Source organism: Podospora bellae-mahoneyi, assembly GCF_035222275.1.
Source record: "Podospora bellae-mahoneyi strain CBS 112042 chromosome 1 map unlocalized CBS112042p_1, whole genome shotgun sequence".
NCBI lineage: Eukaryota > Fungi > Ascomycota > Sordariomycetes > Sordariales > Podosporaceae > Podospora > Podospora bellae-mahoneyi.
In genome coordinates this window covers 1016394-1037369 of record NW_026946359.1, presented here as the reverse complement: position 1 = coordinate 1037369, position 20976 = coordinate 1016394, and the positions used below count along the sequence as shown (strand labels likewise).

Here is a 20976-nt window from a genome sequence, read left to right as displayed (position 1 = left end):
GACCGGGCACGCTGCGGAAGATGAGCCTGGTTTCGGAAGATTTCCAGGAGGGCCGGCCTGCCTTTTAATTCCCTTGATCAACTCGCAACGAGCTCACGGAGATGCCGAACGCGGTTACGTTACCCGGCATGCAGAAGCGGGGGATCCGGGCTTGACGACCGAACCCCTCCATAGAAAGAACATTTCAGCGAATGTCTCGCGAAAATATCAGAGAACGGGGGAACGAGGTTCGCGATGGCCATGTCTCAACAGGAATCGAGGATATCGAACTGCAATATGGTGGGACAGAGAATACAGCTGCCGAGAAGGTGTGTACCCCAAGATAAGTGGTCAGCGCGGGAATCATGGCGGGAGCGGCTTCAATCTTTCCGGTGGTGTAGACAATGTCTATGTGGTGGGTAGGACAGCATCCGGCCCAAGCCGCGAGCCGGCTGTTTCTCTCCTGTCCTACCTCACACTTGCCATGGCTCGAGGGGCAGAATCTCCTCCATTCACAACAGACTGGTGATCGATGTGATGGTGGTAGAAAGTAACCCAGCCTGTTGGCTTCAAGCCAATAGGCGCGGATACAGCGAGCCAGTCGCGATCTGGACCAACTGGGGACATGGTTCGGGATTTATCAAGGTGCATCTCGTGCAGGTTGACTTGCCACCTTGAGATGTACGCCGCTCGATCGGGACGCTTTGTGATAGAAGGACGCTGCTGAGAATCACACCCCTCTAGCTGCTTTCTCGACTTGCTGCAGCTATAGCTCCGCTCTCTGCCACTTTCGACATCAACTGTGCGAGCGGGGTGCCCGAACCACTGGCCAGCGTCATTCTATCATCAGTCAACATCATGTTGTGTGCCGAGACCACTGTAGGCCACGCGCCCAGATATCTACTACCCCTCGGCCCTTCCTCAAGAGGAAAACCCGTCGCTGCTCCAAAATCCAATGCTCCCTCGAGCTTTCCCCACATCGAGGTGATCGGCGTTTAGCTGGGCGGTCTCGAATCTGCATCTCAATGCCGTAGCAGTGGGAGGAGGCAACCACGTTTGATATTGCGTGCTACTGCGGTTCTTGATACTGTTCAGGCCCCGTTCTATTGGACTTGGGTGAGTGGGTAGGGTTGGATCTGAAGTTGACCGGTCCAGGGCCATCTCACCGGTTGCATGACACGGCGTTGTTAGCTGCAACGTATCCTGGGGTTGTGCCGGTTCGGACTTGAATCTGAGGCTTGAGGATCGAGTTGAGCTGGCACATAGGGGCCGAGAGGGGAATCTGAAAGAGGAGGGTGATTGATCATCAGAATTGGCGTATGATGTGTACCTATGTGTATCAGATAGACTCGCCCTAAGATGTGGTCTAATGCAGGGACTTGAGAGGCTTGACAGCCTATATAACAGTCTCCGTGTGTCATTGTTGCCTCGACTTCACATTCCTCCAAAGATAAGCGAGACAACTGCTTACGATACAAAGCCTCCAGCAGACACACTCTCGGAAACCCCCACAGACCCTCAAGAGAACAACCCCCCAAGAACGTGTCAGAAAGCCACAGAAAATGGCCTCCCTCCTCCCCAGAACTGCTTCCAGAGCGGCCAGATCCACGACCTTGCGACCTGCCACCTCACTCCCCAGAAACAACCCACTTCATATCCCCCGTCAGACCACCACCATCCCCCTTCCCAACACCACCCGACCCTTCTCCTCCTCCACCTCCCTCCAAACCGACCTAACCCAACCCCCTTACTCCCCGCCGTTCAAAGACCTCTTCACCCTCCAAAACCACATCATCCTCATCACCGGCGGCGCCCGCGGCCTAGGCCTAACCCAAGCCGCAGCCCTCCTCTCCGCCGGCGCCAAAGTCCACGCCCTCGACCTCCTCCCCCCAACCCCCGAGTTCCTCTCCGTCCAGCAGTCCTTCCCCTCTGGCGCCCTAACCGCCCACCAAGTCGACGTGCGCGACCAATCCGCCCTGGCGACCATCGTCGGCGGCATCGCAGAAAAGGAAGGGAAAATCAACGGCCTAGTCGCCGCGGCGGGGATACAACAAGAGACGCCCGCGCTCGAGTACAAAAAGGAAGATGTCGACAAGATGATGGGGGTGAACGTCACGGGCGTGTTCATGACCGCGCAGGCGGTGGCGAGGGAGATGATTGCACGAAAGCAGAGGGGGAGTTTGGTGCTCGTGGGCAGCATGAGTGGGACGGTGGCGAATAGGGGGTTGATTTGCCCGTGAGTTTTTCTTCCCTCGTTTCATATGAGCATGCTTGGGGATGCTAATGAGATGATCATGAATAGGGCATATAACGCCTCCAAGGCTGCGGTTGTGCAGCTTGCGAGAAACCTCGCCGCGGAGTGGGGTGAGCACGGCATCAGAGTTAACTCGCTTTCGCCCGGGTACATCGTCACGGCTATGACGGCAGGCTTGTTCGACGCCTTTCCCGAACGGAGGACCGCCTGGCCGGATGCCAACATGTTGAAGCGACTGAGCTATCCGGAAGAGTACAGAGGCGCGGCCATCTTTTTGCTCAGCGAGGCAAGCAGCTTTATGACTGGGGCTGACTTGAGAGTGGACGGAGGGCACTGTGCTTGGTAAACTTGAGCTGAGGGTTGAGTTCAAAGATGGGTATCGTATGGTATTTGTACAGGAAGAGACGTCCTATCTCTTCGTTCTTCCTTTGGTTTCTAGTCTTACAAAGAGGGAGTTCCAAGGGTCTGGTAGCCTACGCCGGCAGGAGTAGGACTTGGTATAAGAAGTTGCTTTCTTGTCCTTTTTACTTGCTTATGCTCATGAGGCGATGGAGAGAAAGTCCCTTCCGAGCTTAGCCACGACCCCCTTTTTCAGCCCTAGTTGTTTCTCAATCGCCTGGTCTGACTCGCCCTGTTCACTCAGGACGAAGATCTTCTTAATGGTGCCGATATCCAAGAACTCCTTCCCTTGATGAGTAGACTTGCCCCAGTCCTCCATCTCCCGCTTTGCCTGTTCCTCTAGCCGCCTGCGGTTTTCCAGCGCTCCAAGAGTAGGGTTGTTCTTCGCCGAGGGAAACATGGGCCCGGAGATGGACTGGGAAATGCCTGAAGCGTCGACTAGCGGCGATGCTATTGAGGAGGGGGAGTATGTTGGGTTAGGTTGGACAGCGCCCATTTGTTTGAGGCGCGAGGCAAAAGCGGTGGATGGGTAGTCTGAGGGGGTCTTGTCTGGGTTTGCGGAGTAGGAATCTTGTTTCGAAGATGGAGAGGGTCGACCGGCGGCTTTGGGTAGGTTGTTAGCACATAATGTTGGTTGGATATCGGTTGGAAAGGCAATACTAACACTCATTCTTCGTGACAGAGGGCCGTGGCGCAAGTTGAGTTGTGGACTTTGGGGGTACAGCCTGTGCTTGCGCTCGAGATGCTGGAGATGGCGCTGGTGGTGTTGTTGATTCTGGAGCTGCATTTCTCACAGCTGTGAGAGATGAGGGGGTCGCTGATCCTGGAGCTCTGGTCGGAAACTTGCGCACAGCATTCTGTGCTGGTTTGGAGCTTGCGCCGCCCATTTTGAAGCCGATATCTTCAGGGAAATATCGTGCTTGGAGAGAGTCAAAGTTCGCAACTTTTCCGTTTTGCGATTGGCGATGGGGTGCAACGTCATTGATGACAGAAAGAGCTTCAGCCACAGTCTATTTAGTGCATGTGGCTGATTTTTGAGCTCTCGCCACCTCCTTAGGTAAAAAAGGGGTAATCACCACCATCATCACTTTGCATCCAAATTAGATGTGAGCTAGGTCGATGGTTTTTGAAATGATGATGAATGTTGTTGCACATTCTATTTGAGTTCTATTACTATAGTTCGTCTACGAAGCTAACTATCCGAGTCAAAGCCCTCTAAATGTGCGTCTGGCTAGAGGTACCTACGGTACCCCATGCGTCTTCGTTACAGACGGAATGGGCTTGAGTAATTGATGTTGATTTTGAAATCTTCGCTATAAAATCTAGTTATCTCAACGAGGTTCTTACTTTGCACTCTCTGTGCCACCAGAGCTGGAAGGGACGGTTCCTGTCACCCTGTCAGTTGCCTAAGCTGCCTTCTACCCCCTTCACTCTCACTCCAGTGAACATGTCTAGCGCAATAAGATTGGTTTCACCATCGAAATAATTGTCAAAATTCGCAGGCCCAGCCGCACCCTGGAGACATAATAACTGTCAGTAATTCTTTTGTCCAGGGCGTGGGCTGTAAAACGCACCAGCAAGGACAGGACATGACCATGCTGTTGCCATGACAGTGACGAAGATATCCACCACCCTTGTACAAGATTCACTTCGATGTATTCTGCCGTGGCGGCTGCCAGCCGCCATCGTTCTTCGGCACTATTCGAAACAATTGGCCCCAGACTACCGTAAAAGGTTGCTACGGTGAGCTGAAATAAAAGGCAGCTTATCAGGCAGCAATGTGCCTTCGATACATGAATCAACGCAGCAACCACGGCCTCATAGTATTCTTTTGAAACAAACGCGTCAAATCACCTGTGTCTGCCCTACATGCGGGAAGACGTGGCGGTGATATGTCCTCGCCTCCCTCCCCACGGTAGGTCTGCAGCCACCCCCGGAGCATCGCCAGATCCGGCCAGTTGCAGCGAGCGAAATAGCATTCTCGACAGATTCTTTGTTAAATCACCAATCCTTCTCGCGTCTCGGCGTGTCTCGATAGCCGCCAATGGCTTCCGGAGGGAGAACCAACAGCCGATCTGCAGAAATATGCATGTTGGCCCAGAACATCAACCAACAGCACACCTGGGTTTGCTGTTGTTGTACCGGTACCAGTATTAGTACATCTCCCACCTGATCACGGATACGCATAGCACTTGAAATTACAGACAAGTAACAGACAAGCAAGCACACCACAACCCCATACAATCTTCGACTCATGGCACCACACCCTCTGTATCGAACCGATTCGTCAGCCGTTCCTGCAAGCCAGAGCATGCTACATGCATCAAGGGGCCAGACCGTGATCTCATCTCCTAGGGCTGCGGCTTGGTTGTCTATCATCTCTGCCTGGGCGGCGGAATTCATCTCCACGTCGGCAACCCTCCTCCATGGCTCTGGCCCATAGCCATGGACTATTGGACAGCAGCAACAGGAGATCAACATGGAACAGGAAAAGTCTCCGGGCCGCTGTCAGTGATCAGGGTGAATGATGGGGCGAGGACGCCCATCTTCCAGCCTCGAGGAACCCAGACGCAAAAGTCATTTTTGGAACTTTGCCATACTGTGCAGATACAACACAGGGAACACAGTGCTGATGTGCTGTGAAATTGCGACGTGGTTGTTCTCAGCACCATCACTCGGCCACCTTCACGAGATCCCAAGCTCGTAGCTGTTTCAAATATCACTCGTCGAACCAGGGGTACAAGGCGATGAAAGATGATAGCCGCGAGAACCAAGTGTGGCGGAGGGGAGCACCATCAAACTGTGCCAGGTATTATTTCGGGTACCAAACTCCAGGATGGTCGACTGCTGCCCCCCTCACAGATCAACGGCTTTGACCGGTCGGGGAGATTGGCGAGGAACTTGTGACGAACCTTGTTAGCATAGCAGCCGAGACGTTACGGATGCTGGAAGCAATAAGTTCCTATGGGCAGACCACTGCAGTCCAACCAGGCAGCCTGAAGGGTCTTCAAGATATTGCGAAGGGTGGCGGTGACGAGAAAGTAGAATAAAACCATTGCTCCTGGATATCAGGCCTCCACCAGAGTGGCCAAAAAGGATATATCTTGATGGAAACAAGAAGGCGGCCGCAGCAATTAACTATCTCCGTACGAGTAGACCACTTGGATATGGCGACGTGGTGAAAGATTGCCTGCTGAATTCAGAAGCCCTCGGAAATTAATTTCCATGATGCCTTTGAGTTTTGCCGAAGGTGAACATGATAGCTATTTCGACGAAAGGGCGGTTGATAAGGCGCGACGCGCCCAACGTCAAGACCGTTTTGGGTGACGGACGAGCGGTAATCCACAGAGCAATTGCGCCATGGCTAACGATCGCCGTCACCGGCGGCTAATTGTATAAGACGATTGAATAGCTTCCTGTTCGGGAAGAGTAGGAAAAGAAACGAAGCTAATAGATACCCACTTCAGCCTTGCGGGGAGGTTGAAGTCCGAAGCCAAAGATCCATCTGGTCTCATATGAACCCCTGGCAATCCAGTTAGCTCTCTCTCTCTCTCTCTCTATGTCCATGTTCTATTGTCACTGCAGGTAAATCTAGGTGGCGTTACAAAAGGTGGACGGAAGACCTTGATATCAATCAAGGGTTAGGGTTATGAACCAAACCACCCTATCCCAACAGCATCACCACCCAGAACATGGGTTGACTTGGATTGGACAAGTGACCTGATGCAGGAGGGATCCTTGGCAAAGACTCGGCGTGGAGGCACAATGGCCTTCTTGTCCCACCAATATCGTTGACGACGGCTGTGTTTCTCTGTGCAGCCGTGTGCCAGGAGTGTGTTGTCTGAGATGGGCAGTGATACGCACCACAGATTAAATGTCAACGACGAGAACGACTCTTGGATTGATTGACATGGCGACATGCAGGCCCCATTGCTGCACACGTGGAGGGGAGCAACCGAGTCATCCTGTTGTCGAGATGAGGCCAGCTGGCGGCCAATCAGATGTTCAGATCAATCCCCGCACTTTTTGAAAATCTGTGCTGAAGCTCCCCCCGCTCGTTTTGAGCCCCCGCCCATACAAGGAAAGGTTTGGCGGCCAAAGACTGACCAGCCTTCCGTAAATCGGCTTTTTCACCTCCAGAACTCGCACATCGCAACGCGCGAGACCGGACCACCTAGACCACCCGTCTGCCCGTATACGTAGTCTTGTTACTTGCCGCGGCCATCAGCCTATCTGGATACGTCCCGTTCCGTCACGGCCGATTGGGAGCCCAGGAGCCCACACACGTCTGATCGCCTGATTACACCGACATTGGGCCCCCCCCCCCACCACCACCCGAGACCACCCGGAACACCACTGCCTGCCTTGCTACTTGCTATCGAGGCCTTGGGTCGCCTTAAGTGAAGTTGGATTGGGCCGACATCGACCAGACCTGATCTGCCGGCAGCATGGAAAGCCCCGAGTTTGCGGCTGGCATGCGGAGCCATGGCGCGAACGGCGCTGGTCCTCACAAGCGGAAACGGAGCATCATCGACAGCAGCCCGGCTAGTCTGCTGGACAACGACCACGACGACCAAGACGACGACCACCATGTCACCGAGCGTGGTGATGCCTCCCCCGAGGCCAAGGGCCGCCGCCTACCCGGTGTCAAGCGTGCCTGTAATGAGTGCCGCCAGCAAAAGGTGAGAACAGCATCTCGCTTACTTTCATCCCCAGGCCCAGGGTCTTTTGAGTCATCATCCCATCCACATCCAACCGTCAACCCGGACCCGGTGCCGAGTCTGGCCCCGAGTCCACTTGTCTATATGCCCCTAAATTATACTCTGGCTGCCGACCGGCCGTCTCCGTTCTCCGGCCCGGTCTCCGGAGCGCACCCTCCCGTCATCTGTTTGGCGTTTGGTGTCTAGTAGTAGTCTGCTGTTCGTTCTCGACTAACCTCTGTATCCGTATTCTCCCCCGTCCAGCTGCGCTGCGATGTCGTCCAGGATCCCTTTCAAGGCTGCTCCAGGTGCAACCGCCTCAAACTCGAGTGCAAGATCGAGTCCAACTTCAAACGCATTGGCAAAAGGTCGAAGCATGCCGAGATGGAGAAGGAGATCGACAAGCTACGTCGTGCCGTGCAGGCGGCCAAGGCCCAGGGCTTTACGGTTGAGGAAGATGATGAGGCTATCCACTCGCAGCTGCAGTCCCCCGTCGTCGCCAGCCAGTATACGCATACCCGCAATCCGTCTCTGATGGGTTCTGACGAAGCTGTGTCATCCTTGCTCCATCTTAAAAGGGGCGGCTCCTATACGATACCTCGCATTGCCCGCGAGCTTGACGACTTTCGAATCACAGAAGAACATGAAAGTCTGCTGTTCAGCCAGTTCTTCAACTGCTATCATCCATTCTTACCATTTCTGAATCCAAACCAGACACCAGACCAATACTATCAACAGCACCCGTTACTGTATTGGTCCATCGTTGCGGTTGCGAGCAGGAGGTTTCTGCCCGATCCCACCATCCTCACTAAACTCTCGGGTCCCCTGACAAGATATCTCTGGACAACCATCGGAGAGGTTCCACAGAGCTACTACGTTGTCAAGGCGTTATGTCTGCTCTGCACATGGCCGTTGCCTACCAGCACTACATCATCCGACCCCACGCACATCCTTTGCGGGGTGCTGATGAAGATTGCCACCGGCATCGGACTGCACCGGCCCAACCACATCAACGACTTTTCTCGAGTCGCCGTCGAACTCAACAATGATGGCCTGCACGACCGTATCAAGACTTGGGCAGTGTGCAATATTGTTGCACAGACGATTGGTACAGGGTATGGTCAGCCGGCTTCGACGCTGTACGACTGGACGTTGGCTGTTCGCGGCGGCGAATCAGGACTTTTCTCTTTGGGGCCCGAGCTGGAGGCAAGGCTGCAAATAGAACGCTTCTGCGACAAGGTATCCAAAGAGATGTATAGCAATGCCAGCGACCCCAGAGGTGTCGCGGGCGACGAACACCGCGCCATGTTGATGCGTGTGTATCGTCGCGAGTTCAACGAGCTCCAGGCTTCCATTCTGTCACAGAACCTCTCCCCCATCATTAATCTTCACTTGCGGGCAGCAGGTCTTCATCTCCGCCTGGCTGGCTTCTTTGACTCCAGTAAAACACCCGCGTACCTGGACGACCTGATGGCTCTTTGGCGGGCCACCACCAGCTATCTTGACTACATTCTGGAGGGCGATTCGCAATCGCAGTCGCAATGTCCCCAAGAGTATCAGTACCAAGTCCGCGACTCCTATTTCCTTCAATATGCTACCAACTACATTCAGCAAATGCTGGTCGCAGCCGGGTTCGCTTTGCTCAAACTTATGCGATCCTTCTTCGCTAAACAGATCGACTTTGAGCGGGGCAGAAACCTGTTCCACGGCGCCATTCGAGCCATCAGAACCACCAGCGTGATTCAAAACGACTTGAACTGGCGGTTAGCCGAACTGATGGTGCAAATTTGGAACGGCGCTCGTATCGACGCCATCAGCCCCTCATTCCAGGCCAACGATAACCCAGAGATCGACGACAGCTTGCAGCTAAAAGTCCGGTGCCGCCATAGTATGAGCTTGGTATTTGACTCCATTTGGCATTGGCGAGAAGAGTACCAAGCAAGAGGTCGGGGTACGCTCGATGGTAAGTTTTGATGCTTTTCTTTTGCCTGCTCTCTTTTCCTCCCTCCCCTACCGAATCGCTCCAAGCTAAATGTCCTTGGTAGCTCTCAAGCAGCCTACGCATCCTGATTCAGCTAATGAATCATCAGCCTCTTCGACTCATCTCGACACCACTTTAGCTCCTCCACCGCACAGCATCCCCGCAAACTTGGGAATCGCAACGTCGAACGGCGCCCTCACGCCCAGCGCAGGCGGTTCCGCCCTCGGTGGTGGCGGTGCCATGCTGGACGGTTTGCCCTATGGCAACGCTACCACCACCTATGATGTCTGGGATCCACAGCACTGGATGCTGGACGGCTTGATCGACTTCAACTACACTTTTGTCCCTCCCATCGATGCTAATTAGTGTGCCGCTCATGGGAAGACCGACACATCGTCAGTTGTTGTAAGAAATACCTAGCTTGCGAAAGCAAGCGCACAGCATGGTTGGTTTTGCCGTCACTTTTGGCATCTTTTTTGGGCAGATTGTTTCTTTGAACGAAGTATATGTTTTTTTTGTTTTCTTTTCAAAACCTCTGCGTTCTGTGGTTATTATTTTTTATGAAATACCCCACCACTATATTTTGGCGCACATAGTAATGAAATGGGTAATTTTCTGGTTGGGATCTGGTCAGGTGGTCAGGCAGGTAATGTTATAACATTGGGTTTTGGTTATGGTCGGAAAAGAAAAGCACGGGTTCAAGTTTGAAAGATGGAAAGGAGTAACCTGTAGAGGGTTGTTCGAAGCGAGAAGGATTTGCGTGAATTCATCATATCAGAGCCAGTTGCACAAGCGGAGCACGAGAAGAATGATACAGCACCTACTCATAGCAAGACCGCCGGTGTGTTTGTTGCGAGCAAGGCTTATGTGACTGTATTCAAGAGCCCATTCTAGGAACACCTTTCCAGGTTTCCAGGTCTCGTTCAAGCACATGCCAGACAGCCTCATGTGTCATAGCAGGGCCGCTCCCGCCTGAGACTCAGCTCTCGGCTCGGTCATGTCTCAGTTCTCCATGACTGGATAGCAGTGATACCTCCAGCCTCTTTCTTCCCCAGGTCTTGCCTCAGGGGGAAGTCAAAGGATTGGCGGAGGTGGCTTGGAGGCATACTTCTAAAACTGCCGTTCCCCTACCAATCTCATTTTAGATCGCCCGCTCTTCTATTATTTCCTCCTTATTACGAAACGTTCACTGCCCATTCACTCCCTTCTTTCCATTTGTATCAGTTTGCTTTGATGAGGAAAGATTGCATGATTGGATCACAACAAGTCAATTTCACTATTTTGATCCTCTTTTGCTTCTTGTTTCCCTTTTCAGACTTGAGAGTGGTTTGTTGCTATCTCTGAGGGGCTGAACCGCGCTCGTAATTGCTTGCTACCCGATAACGTAGATTGATCCATCTCGGCAGGCGGTGGTAAGGTAGTTATCATGAACACACACACAGCCACACACTGGCCTCTCAGTAAGATAAATTTGCAACCCTGAAAATCTGCCTCATGATACAGGCCACCACCACCACCACCACCACCACCACCACCACCACCTACCTCACTGGGCCAGGCTGCGCAATTCAAGCTTCGGTACACTTTAACCAGACAGAAATGGACGGACAAGACCGCCAACAACCACTGCCCGCCTGCCTGCCCATGTTGTTCATCCCATGTCTCCGCTCAAGTGTCTCAACAGCGCCGCTTCTCGCGTGGCGACCTCGCCGCCGCCCCAAATCCAAGATAGGGAGGATTCTGGAAGGGTGAACTAACAAGGTTGGTAGCCCACCGCGGTGAAGGCCGGTGAGCTACTTGAGCTAACAAGAGTCGAGAGGGCGCATGGCAGACGTTGGGGGTAGGGGATGAGCTAGCTTATTGTGAATGTGTTTGTTTATTCCCGGGTAACAAGATATCAGACTTGTTTCGAATGGAATCAAGCCTTGTGCGCTCCAAGCCGTCGTCACCTTTTCATCATGTAGAGATCTTGTGTGTGTATGGCGTGCCGCCCCCAAGATGATGATGGGGATATGTAGGGTTCTCAGCCACAAAAGTCTTGTCTTTTTTTTTTTTTTTCGTTCATATTTACGATTCGATGGTCAGGTAAGGTAGGCAATCAACCCCCAAGATGCTGCAATGACAACGCTGCTGTGTTTAAGCGCCAAGACAGGACGTTAACCTCTGATGGAATATATCTCTTTTCAGAGCAAGAAATCTAACTGGTCGATCTGCTTTTGGTGTTAAAGCAAGCAGGTACAATGCCAGCACTAGGTATTTGGCGTGGGTGAGAAAAAGAACCTCCTCTCTTTCGGCAATGACCGTTGCGGCGGCGCTGGGGGTGCCGCCGGGCGGTTATCGAGAGCTAGAGCTAAAACTGTTTTAGTGCGCATATGTAGTGTAAGTGAGCGGTGGTGAAAAGGGGAGAGGGAGGGAGAGAGAAAAAGTGCTACGCCACACCCTCGCAGGCGTTTTCTTGTGTGTTCTCTCTCCCGTGCCGCTTCTAGAACACGAAAATTGTCTCTGGAAGTTGTTGTTGTTGTTGTTGTTGTTGTCTGGCGACCCCACGTTGCATGCATTTTCGTTTGGTCTTACCGCCGGCTCACGGCACGAAGAGGCAGTTGATGTTGTTGATGTCCACATGCTTCATGTATGTAAGGTGCTTTTCTCGCTAGGTAGCCCGGCAGACATCAACAAATGTGATTTTGAGGGTTGCTATTGGACATGGGTATACGTGTACCTTACCCACTAGCCCTGCATTACCCTGTCTCCTGTGCAGTCATATCATACTATACTACCGGAATGGGCTAAGTGTGTAAATAACAAAGTGTCAGGACCAAAAGGACCGATCAGCGAGTAATACAGCGGCAGCTAGCTACCCTGTGAGCGGGATATGTGAGGGCGTTGTTGTTGGCGAGGCGGTTAGTGTAAGGTATCATCAGTCTACCCCATAGACAGGAACAGGAGAGAAGCTAATGAACTCGAAAAGGGAGATAACCTTCGAGAAGTTCCCCGTTTGTTTTTTAGGGATGGGTGAGTTCATGCCTCTCCATTGTCGTACCATGAGGTTACCGTAGATATGCACAGTTCCATTTTGTTAGTCTGACAAGAGCGAAGAGTACGTATACCCATGTCTGTTGAACTCTTGTAGGTAAGCGCTATCGAGCTGCGATGGTTCGTTGAATCGTATATTCGAGACTAGAGAGTGGATGATGTTGGAAGCTACAGTTTTTGCAACGGAGTAAAAAGTGTAGTAGTTGTTGGGCGCCGGTCACATCGTCGACTTGCTGGAGAGGCAGCTCAACGGTCACCCGCGGGTGCCGATACCACCAGTTGTTCATCATCACCGCTTTATTCCCCGTCAACCACTCACATGATGACAAACTTGCTGCAGATAGGGGACAACGCCATGCCCGTTCGGTAACTCCTAGGGCTGAAACATAAACCTATGGATGGTCGAAATCGGCCGCAGAAAAAGCCCGCTCTCGACTCGTCTCGGCTTGCTTCGAAGGATATGTCGGTTTTCGTCCTAGGTTGTAGCACACTTAGTAGCTCCTCGATAGTGAGATTTGCGGTTGAACAATGTTCATACTGTGTGGACTTTGACAGCATGCTTGCCTTTACAAGCAGTCTGAAAGTGAAGTGTAATAAGCTCGATCTGCGGCGAGTCCAGGTGTTGCTTTGTGGTCGACATGATGATCATCTGATCAGCTGATCCTCTACTATGCGATGCTGTCAGTCGTATTTCGATGGACCATGGCTGGCCGGATTTAAGGGGCCAGACCGGTGAGTGGTCGTAATTACGGTATGGTATCAATGATACGGCTGCTTTGTAAGGGTTCAATGACTGAGTGGTCACGCGTGACGTTACCACCAAGCTACTTCAGAGTCTGGTACAACAGGCGAGGTAAATGATCCTACCGGCGCTGTCTATCCTTCCGACTCCTCCCATCATAGACCCGAGCCCGACCGGTCAGGCGGAAAACTCTCCGGAAGGGGGTGGTGAGTATTCGAAGTGGTTGTTGAGGTTGCCTGATAATCGCTGTGACGAACTTGTGTTGTGTGCGGATAGGTACCCTCCCTTTGGCAGCCTCAGTTCAGTAGTGAGCTGCTTGCCTGTCGATGATGAGTCCCCTGATTGTCGCCTGGAAGTCTGGTTCTAAAAGGCGGCAGTTGCTGCTTCCCAATCACCCAGCTCACAGTTCCGCCGAACCTCCGTCTTTCCCCAGACCCTCACTCCGACACGACAGGTCAGATTCCCCGGCCCCCAGGTTCTCTCTGCTGTACGTGCCTCCGGATAAGGTACAGTCAAGTAACTGGTAATGTGACCTTCCCTTGCCGCGGCTTGTGGCTGCTCTAATGCAGGAGACATGCTTGTTTAGCTTGTAGGGCGCGCTTAAGTTTCTGCAGTCAGAGGATCAAGGTGCTTAGTCTGCTTCATTTCCCATCGAACAGGGCCGCATGGGACGAGTGAGATTCTTGTTTCCTTCGGCGGGGGGGGAGGGGGGTGCGCCTGTTGGGAGCAGAAGGGTGTGGAGCGGGCGCTTGTTTTTCTATCCGAAAATGAAAGCGGGCAGAGAACCAACAGCATCTTCTCCAACGCCCCCACCACATGACTCTAATCATCCATCTGTTGACGACAACGTGGCGTTAAATCTTGGTTTATCTGGCTTGACCTGTTTCTTGCTTGCTATTTGATGTTTGGACGGAGTGAAGCTGCAGAATCAACCGGCCGCCCACGCTAAGAGAACAGTGTGAATGGACTAGCTTTAGTGACGGTCAAGGAAGCAAGTCGGTAGCCGAGTTTCATCTTGATCTTGACGGGTAAACTGCGGATAGGGCTGGATGGTCCTTTCCTCGACGATCGCCCGCGAGTCAGGGAACCAAGAAAGATGCCATGAGGCCACAACCAGCCCGGGGTTACATCCCAGATAGGTTATGTGTGTATCGACTGGGACGGCGGCATGATAGATGCAGAGGGGCCTGCATTGAGTTGATATTGATGCTGGCCGTGACAACAGTGATGCTAAAAGGGGGAAATTGGGACCGTAATGCACATCAAGAAGTCTCATAGGACACTCAATGTACACCGAGAAGATCACCATGGACGACAGCCACTATTCAGGCCCCCAAGCAGCTTGATCAATGGTGGAGAGGGCATGCAGATACATCGGGGCCTCCAGAATTAGGTATGGTCTCACAAGGACAACTACAGCCCCGTGCTGATATTCGAAGGATTTAGGCTCCTCAGGCACTGGCGGTTCATTCTGGATATGTCCGCCCGAAGGCCGCAGATATTACGGAACGTGGACAGACCAGAGAATGATAACACCTCCGCATGTATCCGCAGTGACGTGAAAGGCTCCAGCCTCCCGAAGATGTCACGCTCTCCGCTCCCACCCCTATACCGCGACTTGGGACTACCACGATTACATACGCGTCCTCTGGTGACTATGCCCTTTCTTCTGAATTGTTGATGACTGCATCTGCAATGTGATCCAATCGTCCTGCTTTCTGTCTCCGTATAGCACACGGCAAGACAGGCAGCAGGGGCCTCTGCACCGCGAATTGATTGTTCCACGCTGGAGGGAACCGGCTCCGGAGCAAATGACCGCACCAAGGCGAAAAGAAAAACCCTGAGAAGATGGTGATGCTTCCGGCCCCCATGTCTGCCCGAGAACCCACTGCCTTGCAGGGCGTCTACCGAAGGGCTTGTGCACATCTGATAGGGCCGCAGCAGTGGAGTAGGGACGGAACCCTCTCATAAGGCGCGGCCGCCAGCACGATTCCAAAGTAGCAGACGAATGTCTATTCGCGGCAATCGATTTGACTCCAAACCAACTGTGGCTTGTTAAACATGACCAGGTGCTAGCCTCCTGTGAGGCTCTCTCCGTGGTTACCAAGCAATCGCAGGCTCTCCTCGGGACTCGCAACGTCTAGCCACAAAAACAGAGACACCAGGGGGGCTCTGATGACCGATGAGCGGAAGATTAGGGTTGTGTCACCGAGCATTGAGGCGAGTAGAGTGAATGGTCTGGTTTCCGTCTCGGCGGGAGGGCCTTCCACTACCCCAGTGAGGATCAAACCCATCGCCGACCATCTCGGGTCCTTGACCTCGGTGCCGCCTTTCAGCTTCTGGGGGGCAAGAGTCGAACACACTCGCTGTTCAACTACGCCGCCGGTAATTTCCAGTATGTGTCTGGGAATGTAAATAGTTTCTTCATAGAGAATGAGGGGATTGTGAAGAAGTCAAAGGGGTTCTTGATTCCAATGAACAATCTCTTGGTCATCATTTCCCTTGTGTCCAAGATCTCGCCAATATGATGGTCAAAGAAACAGCGCCGCAGGCTTCTTTTCCAGCAGTGTAGGTGGTTAGAACAAAAATGATCATGCTTAATCCTCCTTCGTCCAACACCTTGGGCCTGGGAAGTCAGGAAAAGAGAACCGAGAACCAAGCGGGGACGAAAAGAGACCCTGCAAATTCGACAGGCCACAGAGATTGGGGCATAATTGTGTGAGAGGTAAGAATAAGGCTGTGTAGTGGGCCCGCCAAGTACATTGACATGCTTCTGGTTGAGAGCTCGCTGGTAGCATCACAGCCGGACGAGAATCGCACATGTTCCAGTACGTGAACCAGCTTTGGTGTTCATGGGCTGGTCTGAGAGAAACCGACCAATCACGGACCTTCTTCTGTAGAAGGAAGTTCGATTCTTGGACGGGCTGGCCAATAGGAATAGAGGACTCAGACGCTGAAGGTTGGTGGGGCTGACAAATGATTCGGCAATGTGGACTGCTGTTTTCGTAAAACCATAGCCATATTTCAAATATCGATACCACTCAGCTCCACCTCATCTTGAACAAGCATACGGGTGGCGACGACGACGCTTCAATATGTTGGGTTGCCGCCTGGTATCAGTCGGCGTGAATAAGACCACTTTTTGTAGATTTGTAGCTTTTCTATGGCTCCGGTTTGACAGGGCTGCATGATACTCGTACTAACCGTCGCTGGCCTCAGCCTCGGTGGCTGATAGGACGTGAGCAACTGGCTGCATGGTCAGTGTATGTACTGAATCATGGCCGGCTAATTGTAAATGTTAGAGTCACCGCAACACGCGGTTGATCTTCTCAATTCCGATCTTCAATATCCTCCCGAGAAGGCTTGAGGGCTTTTCGATAGCCGGGTGTGTGTGTTACGTGGAATGACAGTTGCACAAGCAAGCCTTGTCGCACAAGCTTATCTTGAACCGCGGAGCAGCGCTATCTATGACGAAGAGGACCTAGCTTTCGTTACACGACTGCGGGTAGGAGCTCGCCATCTTTCGTCCACAACACTCTGTGACGCGCCTTCGCTTCTGCTGGGTCTCTATTGCCAATGTTGTGCAACAGGGTCATCCTTCAACTTGGTAAAATCGAACAGCCACCGTCAGTGACACTGCCGTGCTTGACGGATGGTGGTGTCCCGAGGCGACGAATATTCGAACTGAGGGGTAGCAGATAAGGGCGGCGGTGTGGAGATCAACTCGATGGGCAAGCTGTATTCAATCGCAGTCCATGAGAAGGCCGGATGTCAACCTTGGTTTCCCCGTCTGCATCTGGGTCCGAAGCACTGGACACGATAGGCCTATCCAACAGTTGTGTGGATCAACAACTTGGTCATGATGATAATCTTTGTCCATGGGCCCCATGCCACATTAATACATCGATTCTGACAAGAGCACCAAAGACGGGCCGACGCGAAGCCAGTGGGGATGTCATCTTCCACCGTCCCTTCCTAGGCCGATAACAATTGGGGGTTTTCTAGTCCTGCTGCCAAGGTGCGTGGGGTCGATTTATGACCACAGCCGGGCGCAAGAAGACGATAGACGACTCGCTCCCCGAGTGACATGGCCGCATCCGTTGCAAGCTGTTGTGATCCTTATTGCATCGTTCCAAAGCACCGGGTCCGTGGAGGCGGCTTCACACGGGGCGGGACGGTACTTGACAAAGTTTGTTGGTGATTTTTGCGTCACCTACATTTCATCAAGTGTGCCCGGCGGCCAGCATGCAGCACAGCTGACGAAAGGGAAAGCCAAGCACACGGTGGCATGGCCAGGGACGAAAACCGGGCAAAATGCTGATGGCGGGATACGGCGGAGAGTTCTCGGTCCCTTAGGCCCGGGGCCGGAACTTCGGATTTCAGGGCCGAGACTGAAACCTGGAACAGGCGTGCGGTCGTCTGCTCCTCCATAATGAACTCGTGGTGTGGTCCGCTGCAGTTGACAGCCCGTCGGTGACCAATGGGAGCAAAGATTCGCTCCCAGCAATGCTGCGAGGGCGCTTGCCTGCAGAGTTCTTACATCAACTGCAACTCTGCGGCCCAAGCTTGCCCCGAACGGGACCCGTTGCTTTCTCGAAGCTGGACAGGCACTGGGTTTCCGTGAGAAGGACGCGTCACGGGTTTCTCGATAAGAGAAAGAGACTGTCAAGTTCTAGACAAGCTGAGTTGTATTGCACTGCCAGCAGGGTCAGATAATGGCTTCATTTCATGACTGTGATGGAGCATCTGCCGGGGTGGGTGACAGCCAAAAGTAGAAAGTCTATCTGTCGAGGACCCTGTAGTGGAAGGCTTGATTGGCGAACTGACAGAGCTAGTGGCGGGACGGGACAACGCCCAGCATTAGCGCAATGCCATGTCATGACAACATGGTCAAGCTGAAGGCCCCGATGGGTTTCGGCGTGGAACATCATCTCGGGACCAAGTGTATCTCGTTTTTCGTATTTCGTATATCTCAGTCTCTGGGAAGCCCTTGAAGGATCCAATGCCTTCCATACTAACCTCGCCCTTTCCCCGCGTTTTCCCACAATGTGGGCGCGTTAACCAGCGGCTGTTGGTGGTGATGGCTGCATAAAGTCGCCTCTGCAGCCAATGGCGGCTCTGCTTAAGCGCGATGGACGAGAGTTCATCATCTTTCCTGATTTTCGAAACCTTATCTCAACTGGTCGAGTCGCACACTGATAGTAGATAGATCCGAGGGCCCCAAACTCAATAGTTCTCAGGCCGGCGGCTATCATGCGGATTCTTCGAGTTCATCATCTCAGTTGTGAAGAGGTTCAGGTTGGCAGATGCGCTTAAGCGGGCTAGTGTACCCGGCGGACCGGTAATCGACGAGATTGGTTCCCTTGACGATTGCCGCACCTCAAGCGCCAACCGCCAAAGCTGTGGTGCCCGGGCCACACAGCATCTTTCACTGCCCTGAAGGACGCAGATGGCCGACCGGCCGACCGGCTCTGTGCCACGCTCGGCGAAGGGTTCGAAACAAGCCATGGCTGTTTTTAGAGCCCGTGAGGGAGAAGAGTGAGAAGAGACAAAGGCTCGAGGTAGTGAAAGGCACAAGGCGGATTTCTACACAGCGTCTTGGAGAACACTAAAAGAGAATCATAGTCAGCAGTGGTGGTTCTGGAATAGTCGAGGAATACGTAAGGTTCTTTTCGTGTTGAGCATTGGTCGTGTCTTGGATGCTTGGAGGGTTGTTGTCGTAGCTGGCCCTTGAGCCTTTGGGGGACAAAGATTGGCCAAGATGTTGCATTGGGGTGCGAGCCCAAAGGCGAACGAAACATTGTGGAAACATACGATGGCCCATGCACGATAGTCATCGATTTCCTTCTTCAGAAGTATTGCTATGATTGGCTCTATAATTCCCCACTCTCCCCTCCAGCCTAAAGCCGGCCTAATTCCGCGGCATCCACCATTGCATCGACGCACGCAAGACAAGATGGCCAATTTCAAAGCAGCATCTTGCACCATCAGTGATGGCGCTTGCATGTGGCTTCCATTCAGTCACCCTGTGAGCCATCTCTTCAGCACATCTCTCTCTCTGACCGCTTTTTTACCTCGATGGCATGCCATTTTCTCTTCTACTACTGCTGCAGCTCGGCAGCGATTGTCGGGCCAGACTTGAAGGTGTGGTTGAGGTGACACAGCCTCTCTCCCAGTACGACAGTCTCAGGGTATGACTGGCACAGCCGTTTCATGGTTTCACAGCCAGTTCTTCCAAGAGGCCATTTTCTCACCACCTTGCGGCTACACATCATCCTCACGGTCCCGTTTCTGGCCGCCGTGGGCCGGTAAATGAAATGGAGTGCAAGCGGTGAGCAGAAAGGCACCTTCACGGACTCGAAGTTCTACACCATAGAGTTCTGCGGGGTAATTCTGTCTAGTCTCGTACAACCACCTCTACCAAACTCCCCACCTCTTGTCCCCGACCCTGTGACGGCTGAACGGTCGATCTCTATGCTCACAATCACCGGTATTTACCGCAACTGGGACTCGGCATTTGTCCAGCACTTCTGACAACACCATCTGATAGCTCACCATCACTTTGTCGGATATCATACACACACACGAAATAGACGCCGGGACAGCCCTAAACTACGCAGTTGGCTGCTAGCTCGCGGTTATGGCAAGCATCCACGATGAACATATGCCAGGCGGGCGGACGGTTCCTTTTGGCGTCTATGAGCCACCAACAGCAAGAAGGGCGGCTGTTAGGATAGGGTGTCCCACATTGGTGGCGCAACAAGGGCTCTGGATTAAGCTCAAGCTCTCTGTCGTCCTCTCCCAGCCAGGGGGTCTACACACCATCTCGGTGGTGATTGTAGTTGTTGTCACGGTACCTACTCCAGCTGCTCGGTAACATGCTGTTACAGTAAATACAGTATTCGAGGGTTAATTCAACACCCATGTCGTGCACCCCACCTTTGGTGACACCTTATTAGCACCCTGCAGCTCTTGTCTCCGCCGCCTTCACAATTGGAGCTCCCGGGGGGAGACTGGTCTCCTGGCCAAGAACGCGTCCCCCTTGTTCGGGTTCAAGGTCTCGTCCCCCAAAGCTAGAGCCCTATTGCCGCCTGAGCTCGGGGCTCAATTTTGGGAGTGGTGCTCTCTGCCCGATCAAGCAAACGCTAACAGGTACATTCTCTGCCGTTTCTGCATTAATAATTTGTCCTGGAATTGACCTCCCTGCGTGCTGGATGCATCCAAGACAACGTTCCGTGTCTGCCCTGTCGGGCTCCAAGCTCCATGGATTACCTCTCTCGGTCCCCGCGGCGCATCCCCACGTTTACTCGTTCTTGAGCCAGTCTGAGCCTGCGGAGCAAGCCGTCTGTCTAGCCATCAATCAGGATGATCTTGGCTACGATACACCCCTCCGTGATGGGCTTGTTCCTGGGCTGCTGCATGGAAGATCGCAGGCCTGGGAAGAACGCCTTTCGAGACGAGAGATGGGCCATAGCAATGGCGGCCAACTCTGGGAATGAGCCTCGTCTAAGAGCTGCCAGTGTGTCTTCCGGCCGCTCTCACTAACCGCTCCGTTCGAACAGCAGTGGCTTTGTCGATTTCTGTTTCGGTTTTGATTCCAGTTGGTATGGGCTGTTGCGTGTGTCTGCTTTTGTGAAGACACAGTATATGTCGAACTGTGGACGGGCGGTTAACTGCCCCCATGTTTGGGAAAGCCTTGTCACTTTGGTGCGTACTTGTAACTGGGTACCTGCCTGGGGCCACTCCCGCATACGCAGTGCGCAAGTACTAACACGGCGAGGTGTGTGGCACTGCTCAAAGAGTGCCCTCATCATTCACATGGGGTGCTTCCTAGTGTAGCAAAAGCATTCTCGAACTGGGGAAGACACACCCCCGGCGTTGACCCCCT

At 53.0% G+C, this 20976-nt stretch overlaps 4 protein-coding genes across 4 annotated transcripts; 3 read left to right on the top strand and 1 right to left on the bottom strand.

Moving 5' to 3' along the window:
* Positions 1-93: 93 nt before the first annotated feature.
* QC761_103450 (uncharacterized protein) lies at positions 94-3747 on the top strand. The gene is made up of 2 exons (XM_062873591.1): positions 94-2215; positions 2282-3747. Exons 1-2 carry the CDS (start codon positions 1542-1544, stop codon positions 2577-2579), a joined length of 972 nt encoding a protein of 323 aa, XP_062736646.1. The 5' UTR covers positions 94-1541; the 3' UTR covers positions 2580-3747.
* QC761_103440 (uncharacterized protein) lies at positions 2599-3599 on the bottom strand. Its single transcript, XM_062873590.1, has 2 exons — positions 3297-3599; positions 2599-3235 (listed from the first exon to the last, which is right to left on the bottom strand). Exons 1-2 carry the CDS (start codon positions 3517-3519, stop codon positions 2772-2774), a joined length of 687 nt encoding a protein of 228 aa, XP_062736647.1. The 5' UTR covers positions 3520-3599; the 3' UTR covers positions 2599-2771.
* A 2770-nt stretch (positions 3748-6517) lies between the features above and the next one.
* Positions 6518-11144, top strand: QC761_103430 (uncharacterized protein). Its single transcript, XM_062873589.1, has 5 exons — positions 6518-7314; positions 7597-9295; positions 9378-10725; positions 10779-10833; positions 10855-11144. Exons 1-3 carry the CDS (start codon positions 7081-7083, stop codon positions 9677-9679), a joined length of 2235 nt encoding a protein of 744 aa, XP_062736645.1. The 5' UTR covers positions 6518-7080; the 3' UTR covers positions 9680-10725; positions 10779-10833; positions 10855-11144.
* Positions 11145-19728: 8584 nt separating this feature from the next.
* QC761_0003310 (uncharacterized protein) lies at positions 19729-20587 on the top strand (the record flags this gene model as incomplete). The annotated part of the gene is made up of 3 exons (XM_062871785.1): positions 19729-19961; positions 20058-20240; positions 20314-20587. The coding sequence occupies 3 exons, from the start codon at positions 19729-19731 to the stop codon at positions 20585-20587; spliced, it is 690 nt and encodes a 229-aa protein (XP_062736644.1).
* Positions 20588-20976: the final 389 nt, after the last annotated feature.

Coding starts and splice junctions, on each gene's coding strand:
- QC761_103450 (XM_062873591.1), top strand. CDS start 1,542: ATGGCCTCCCTCCTCCCCAGAACTGCTTCCAGAGCGGCCAGATCCACG. Junction 2,216..2,281: donor AATAGGGGGTTGATTTGCCC/GTGAGTTTTTCT, acceptor GATCATGAATAG/GGCATATAACGCCTCCAAGG.
- QC761_103440 (XM_062873590.1), bottom strand. CDS start 3,519: ATGGGCGGCGCAAGCTCCAAACCAGCACAGAATGCTGTGCGCAAGTTT. Junction 3,236..3,296: donor CTCTGTCACGAAGAATGAGT/GTTAGTATTGCC, acceptor ACCTACCCAAAG/CCGCCGGTCGACCCTCTCCA.
- QC761_103430 (XM_062873589.1), top strand. CDS start 7,081: ATGGAAAGCCCCGAGTTTGCGGCTGGCATGCGGAGCCATGGCGCGAAC. Junction 7,315..7,596: donor ATGAGTGCCGCCAGCAAAAG/GTGAGAACAGCA, acceptor TCCCCCGTCCAG/CTGCGCTGCGATGTCGTCCA. Junction 9,296..9,377: donor AGGTCGGGGTACGCTCGATG/GTAAGTTTTGAT, acceptor TGTCCTTGGTAG/CTCTCAAGCAGCCTACGCAT.